This window comes from Puma concolor, chromosome D1 (genome assembly GCF_028749965.1).
Source record: "Puma concolor isolate L17-30 chromosome D1, mPumCon1.1.hap2, whole genome shotgun sequence".
NCBI classification, from domain to species: Eukaryota; Metazoa; Chordata; class Mammalia; order Carnivora; family Felidae; genus Puma; species Puma concolor.
In genome coordinates, this window is record NC_141676.1 from 54510788 (window position 1) to 54517421 (window position 6634).

The window sequence follows — 6634 nt, forward strand, 5'->3', positions numbered from 1 at the left end:
CTTCCTGATTCATTTCACTTTATTTTATTTTATTTTATTTTATTTTATTTTATTTTATTTTAGTCTGGAGGTATGCTAAATCCCTTAGGATCTACAGATAGGAAGCTCTTGTGTTTTATTCAAAGAGGTCAAGGAAAATGAGAAAAGGAGGGGCACCACGCATAGTCACTAATGTAGGACACTTCTCCCTCCTGAGCATTTGCATTGTCCAGAAAGTTTTAAATACATAGAGAATACTGGCATTACAGGGCCTCTGTGGAAGGCTTCACACAAAAGACATAGCCTTCAGGCTAATGCTTTGATCTATTTCCAACATTTACTAAAAAAATACTGTGCTCAGCTGGAGACATAATGAATGATCAAGACACTGTCCTGTTTCTTTTTTTGCCTACATGCCTTGCTTGCAGTGTAGCTTTCAATACCACACTTCCTCAAGTGCTCCTGCTCTAAGGAATAACTTCCATCTTTTACTTGCCCCAAACACTCTCATAAATAATTCCTGCTCCCACCCTCCCATTTTAGACAAAATTCAATGCTTGTTTATTACTTGTGAGGCCTTTGGACCCTGGCCTTAATGAACTTTCCAATATTGCCTAAGGAAATCCTTCCAAACCCATCCCTTCTACTTATTGTTAACATTTCTTCTTATCCATCACACTCACATTCTATGCTGTATAAATGTGTCTGACCATTTTATACTGCCCTATATGACTACTGTGCTCTGTTAAGTTCCTCCATAGGCAGTGAGTGAATATGTACTAAATGAAATAGTCAGTGGATGAATAAGTGATTATTCCCCATCTTCGAACTGTGGAACTAGAGAACAATCTGAGCAAGGGACCATTGCATAGAGTTCCTCCAGTATGGATGCTACAATATGCAATGAGGAACCACATGGGGATCAGTAAAACACTTATCAGAGATTTGCTTTCTGTTCCTTGTGTGCTGGACATTGGGCCTTATGAACTAATGCCTTACATATTTGTAAAAGTTCCCAGAATGAAGTCAAGATTCTGCCCCTGGAGATATACAGTTTCATATTTAACTTGGGAAAAAATTGCCCCTTTGCTTTTCATTAGTCAACATCATGGCCAACTTAGCGATGTCAATAAAAGCTTGAGCCCAGTGGAGGAAATACCAGTGGCAATTATAAACTGAAACATTAAGTATCTTGTAATAATTACCACATACTTTATCAAAGTTATGGCTAGGTTGACTTAATGCTTTTCATATAAGGCTACGACTTTTAAAAACTGTATGTCCATAACTTTTCTGAGTTCTGCTCTTGTTAGGGTATTTTTGCTTTATTTAATTTTATGAATTTAATTTAATTTAATTTTTGAAGGGATACTAAACTGAGGTAATTGAGAGATTGTGCATCTGGAAGAGAAGTGTAAAAGATAACTTTCTTGACCCAGGAAAATATGTATTAGATTGTTGAAATGCCTAGATGACTGAAGGGGATTTAAAATTGAACACTACTGCATGTACAAAAGTGTTTTGGTTCAGTGTCATTTTTGAAACACGTAAAACAACATACCTCTGGATGACAATCAAGAGAATCTTCTTCAGGATGGATAGTCATGAAGAGAATCTTGAAGTCATACTTTTCATTACACTCAGACTAGGCCCATCCTGGTTCAAAACATTAAGAACTGTGCAAACTTGACATACTGGAGAAAAATAAAATTTAAAAAATTATCTCTCTCTCTCGGGGACTCTGTGTGTGTGTGTGTGCGCGCGCACATGTGTGCATATGTGTATGTGTGTATGTTAGTGCCCAATGGAGCTGGAATCAAGGTAAAGCAGACATCCTGTGGTTCCCCTTCACAGGGTAGAAATAAGTTTAAAAGGAAAAGAGGGCACTGGGTCTAGAAGCTTTCTAGAATCTTCAAATATTGATCAGGATTTGAGCCCGAGGCTCAGAACATAGCCACATTTATTCTTATTTTTCTCTGATAAGTCTGAGCTTTTGATGTCTTATTACAACTTTCAGCCTTGTCACTGCAGAGTCATGAGTAAGAAAAGGAGAAGTCCATTTCCCTCTTCAGTCATGCTAAGTAGCAATGGTAAGATAGAACAGCAGTTCCTGTCCGGAAGCCAGGAAGATGGTGGCTCTAGCAGTTGTCAGCACAAAAGAGTGGTCCATACATTCATGGCCAAAGAAGACTGAAGGAAGAAGATATAACAGAACTTAGGGGAACCATTTCTGAGTACAAGTAATGGTAGGGGAAGTCTAAGTAGGTGCTACTTTCTGTCAGTCAAGATAGCAAATCTATGGCTTTGACAATTTGGTACTTTACATTTAAAATATAAACATACTCCATATTGTTATTTAGTAAGGCCTCTGGATTTCTCATGACATATCTACAAAAGATATGTCCAGACCTCCCTTTGCACACTTACACCTGAACTCTGATATCAGGAGTGTGAAATAGAGTTTTGGAAACAGTCTGAATGTAAAGCAATGGTAAAGCTAATGGAGGTTTGAATTTAGTAAAATGAAACTCAAAGCCTACAGGTCAAACAAAGTGTGTGTGTGTGTGTGTGTGTGTGTGTGTGTGTGTGTGTATTTGCTTTTGAAACATTTAGAACATTTGAAGGACGGGTATGGCTGTCATCATTCAGACCTCCCCCTGCAGGACCACACCTAGGCCTGGGCCAATCTGCTCACAGGAGCAGGGAGGGTAAGATCAGGCCTGGGCATAAAAGGAAGAGCAGGGATAGCTACCAGCTTACACTTGTTTCTGACACAACTGTGTTCGCTAGCAACCACACAAACAGACACCATGTCGTTTCTGACTGCTGAGGAGAAGGGTCTGGTCAATGGCCTGTGGGGCAAGGTGAACGTGGATGAAGTTGGCGGTGAGGCCCTGGGCAGGTTGGTATCCAGGTTGCGAGGCAGGCCTAAGGAGAGTGAATGGATGCTGGGCAGGTGGAGAAGGCTCAGTCCCTGGGGCTTCTGACAGGCACTGACTCCCTCTGTCCCTCTGTGCTGTTTTCACCCCTCAGGCTGCTGGTTGTCTACCCCTGGACTCAGAGGTTCTTTCAGTCCTTTGGGGACCTGTCTTCTGCTGATGCCATTATGGGCAACAGTAAGGTGAAGGCCCATGGCAAGAAGGTGCTGAACTCCTTCAGTGATGGTCTGAAAAACATCGACGACCTCAAGGGCACCTTTGCTAAGCTCAGCGAGCTGCACTGTGACAAGCTGCACGTGGATCCCGAGAACTTCAGGGTGAGTCTATGAGGTAGTCTCCTTCTCTTCCCTTTTCTGGACAAGCTCATGTTGCCCATAAAGGGTATGGACATCCGGATGTTGTTTAAAATGGGAAAGAGGTATTCTAGTTGCACCAATATGGACTATTCAGGACTATTTTATTTCACCCTCTTTGCTCGTCCTCTTTTTGTTCTCTGTAATGACTTTCCTTGATTGTTTCAATTAAACTTTTGAGTGTTTAATTTATTTATTTATTTTTTTAATTTTTTTTTTCAACGTTTTTTATTTATTTTTGGGACAGAGAGAGACAGAGCATGAACGGGGGAGGGGCAGAGAGAGAGGGAGACACAGAATCGGAAACAGGCTCCAGGCTCCGAGCCATCAGCCCAGAGCCTGACGCGGGGCTCGAACTCACGGACCGCGAGATCGTGACCTGGCTGAAGTCCGACGCTTAACCGACTGCGCCACCCAGGCGCCCCATTGAGTGTTTAATTTAAACACTTCTCTTAATCCATTTAAAATTTTTTAGTCTAATGATTTTTTCCCTTATCTCTTCCTTTGAAAGCAAGGAGGGTAAAATATGATTGCTTCTTTACATGGTTTGAAAGAATAACTGTGATATTTAAGTTCCAGTTTAGGTCAGAAGGAAAGAAACATTTCTAAATGTAAAATCAGGCTGATATGGTTAGAGTCACATCAATAGCAGCATCTGAAATCCAGTATATTTCTGCTTATATTCTATGTGCACAACTTGCATCTGTGGATGGGGCTGGGGTACTCTGAGCCTAAGCTGGATCCCTCTGCTAACCATGTACATACCTCTTGTCTCTTCCCCACAGCTCCTGGGCAACGTGCTGGTGTGTGTGCTGGCCCACCACTTTGGCCATGAATTCAACCCCCAGGTCCAGGCTGCCTTTCAGAAGGTGGTGGCTGGTGTGGCCAGTGCCCTGGCCCACAGATACCATTGAGCTCCCTTTCTTGCTTTCCAGGGAAAGTCCCTTGGTCCCCAGACCCTAATACCTGGACATGTCTAAATCATGAAATTCTTTGAACATCTGGCTCCTGCCTAATAAAGAATATTTATTTTCATTGCACTGGTGTATTTAAATTATTTCTGCATCTCTCACTCGAATGGGTACATGGTATGGGAGAGCAAAGCATTTAAAACATAAAGAAATGAGGGACTAGTTCAGACCTTGGGAAAATATATCTATATCTTAGCCTCCATGACAGAAGAGGTCGTAAATAGCTACATATGTGGGAAACAGATCCTGCTGCCTATTTTACTTTCCCTTAGAGAAGGATTCAAGTGGAGGCTTGGTTTGGGGTTTGGATTTTTCCTATGCTTTATTTAAGTCATTTATTTTATTTAGCCTTCCTTATAAATGTCTTCCCTCTCTCCAGTTGTCCAGAGCCTCACAGCCCTAAATCCACCAAGTTTTTCTTCCTGAAGATTCCACTGTTCCTCTAAGATTTCCCTTTGTCTTTTGCTGTCCCGTTATTTGCCCTCCTCATCACTCTTATCCTGGTTCCCTCTATCATCTTATAACAGAGACTCCATATGAAGGACCCAAAGCGGGGGAGGTAGTTTCACTGCTCCTGGCCTTGAGACTTTCACAGCCTGCATTGGAAGGAAGGAACAAGTAATATTTTGAGAAATATATGACTAAGGAGAATGTGAAAAGGGACTTTTCATGTCTTGATATTCACTAATGTCTTGCAATCGTTTTGTGGGCTCACACCAAATGGAATACCATTCTCCTCAAGATGCTTCAGCATGCATACCCAGGAAGTGATTGGAGGCCTGTTCCCTCCTCTGTCTCTCTCTGATGCCTCTGATGACATCTCTGCCTTTCTAGTTATTAGTATAGTGTTACCATCAGCAACATGCCCTGATTTCATTTCCTGGTCAATAGCCATTTATGTGGATCCTAGATTATGGAAATCAAATGACTTTGAAGTGGTCCTTGTCCTTTCCCACATTCCCATTCTGAATATAGCTAGGAAGACTCTGAAAGTATTGCAACCAACAAGTAAATTAATCAATTAATTAAATTAATATGCAGGCTTCATTCAAACACAGAATGGAGATGAATACAAGCTGTCCTTCTAAATGCATAACTGATGATTCTCTAAACTTTCAGGATCAGAAGGGAGTTAAAAGTGTGCCTTGCTGACAACTTTGTTCGTCTGCTGAAGGAAACTTCACATTTGCTATTGACCTGAGTATTAATGAATTTGCATACAGAGAGAGCATGGAAGAGTAGAGCTCCTGTAGATCTAGATAGATCTTTGATACAAGCAAAGTGGAACGAAGAGTCATGCAAGTATCTACAAGAAAGAGGACTACACATGCCCGCATAAGCATCAGAGTGGAGTGGCAAGGTGTGGCAGGGAGGAAGGTGAAGAGTCTAGGAGGTCAAAAGAAGGGCCTGACAGTGGATGGGAAACACTAATAATATTAAGTGGCCCAGGGTGTGCAATTTGGTGATGATTCTATTAGCAGAGCACTCTTTTTAAGCAGAATTGTGCAAAATTATTTAAGCCAAAGATGGCTTTATTGACACTTATTTGGCCAAAGGTATAGTGTCTCCAAATGACAAATGCCCCATTTTGACACGACTAGGTACCATCTGGCTGCTGTTCTACTCCAGTACAAGCATTAGTTGGAGGCAGAGAAGGATGAAAGAGAGAAACAGAGTACATAGGGTGTGTATTTCATGTATAGAGATTACTATTCTTGTTTGAAAGCCGCTTAGCACTTGTGCTTCTCATGGGAAGGAGTCTCTCACTTCAATAGGTATCAAGCAGTACAGAACAATCTCAATTATTCACATTCATAAAACAGGAAAGGGCCAGAGATGTTCCAAAATTACTCTTGCTTCTGCAACTTTCTTTATAAAGTTACTTATTTTTTCTTCTAGGACTGATTTTTATTTTCTGATTGTCTCCGGGCAAAGTATTAAAATGAATGCATTTACTAAATTCTTATAACTAAATGAGAAAGGGGATTCTCAGATTTAGGTGAGGGCCTGGTGTTAGAGCTGAACAAGGCCTGAAATTTTGTCACAACTAATCACTTTGTTACTGGGAACACACAGGATTTCCATCCATTTCAGAGAGAATACCTTGATAATGGCTCAGTGGATCCAGTCGGTCTTGATGCTATGAATGACTGGGTTCATCCACAATAGAAAGAAGATGTACACTTTGCCCATGATGAAATTGATGAGGAAGGAAGAATGGCCTGCAATGGAAGGGCCTAGCAGAGGGACATAAAGTAACATAAAGTATATCAGAATGTGACATACACACGGCTGTGAAAGCTTTGAGTTACTCCCTTGAGGAGGCAATGGGCACTTCAGATATGAGAATCAGAATAGAAGAAAGCACTATTAAAAAGAAATATGGGCCCAT

General features: G+C 41.2%; 1 protein-coding gene across 1 annotated transcript; it reads left to right on the plus strand.

Moving 5' to 3' along the window:
• Positions 1-2702: 2702 nt before the first annotated feature.
• LOC147576712 (hemoglobin subunit beta-like) lies at positions 2703-4311 on the plus strand. The gene is made up of 3 exons (XM_086678153.1): positions 2703-2881; positions 3013-3235; positions 4057-4311. Exons 1-3 carry the CDS (start codon positions 2790-2792, stop codon positions 4183-4185), a joined length of 444 nt encoding a protein of 147 aa, XP_086534279.1. The 5' UTR covers positions 2703-2789; the 3' UTR covers positions 4186-4311.
• The last annotated feature ends 2323 nt before the right edge of the window (positions 4312-6634 follow it).

What these genes read in the sequence shown, in the direction of transcription:
- LOC147576712 (XM_086678153.1), top strand. Translation starts at nt 2,790, where the DNA reads ATGTCGTTTCTGACTGCTGAGGAGAAGGGTCTGGTCAATGGCCTGTGG. An exon ending in GGCGGTGAGGCCCTGGGCAG is followed by an intron (nt 2,882 to 3,012) that starts GTTGGTATCCAG and finishes TTCACCCCTCAG; the next exon opens with GCTGCTGGTTGTCTACCCCT. An exon ending in TGGATCCCGAGAACTTCAGG is followed by an intron (nt 3,236 to 4,056) that starts GTGAGTCTATGA and finishes TCTTCCCCACAG; the next exon opens with CTCCTGGGCAACGTGCTGGT.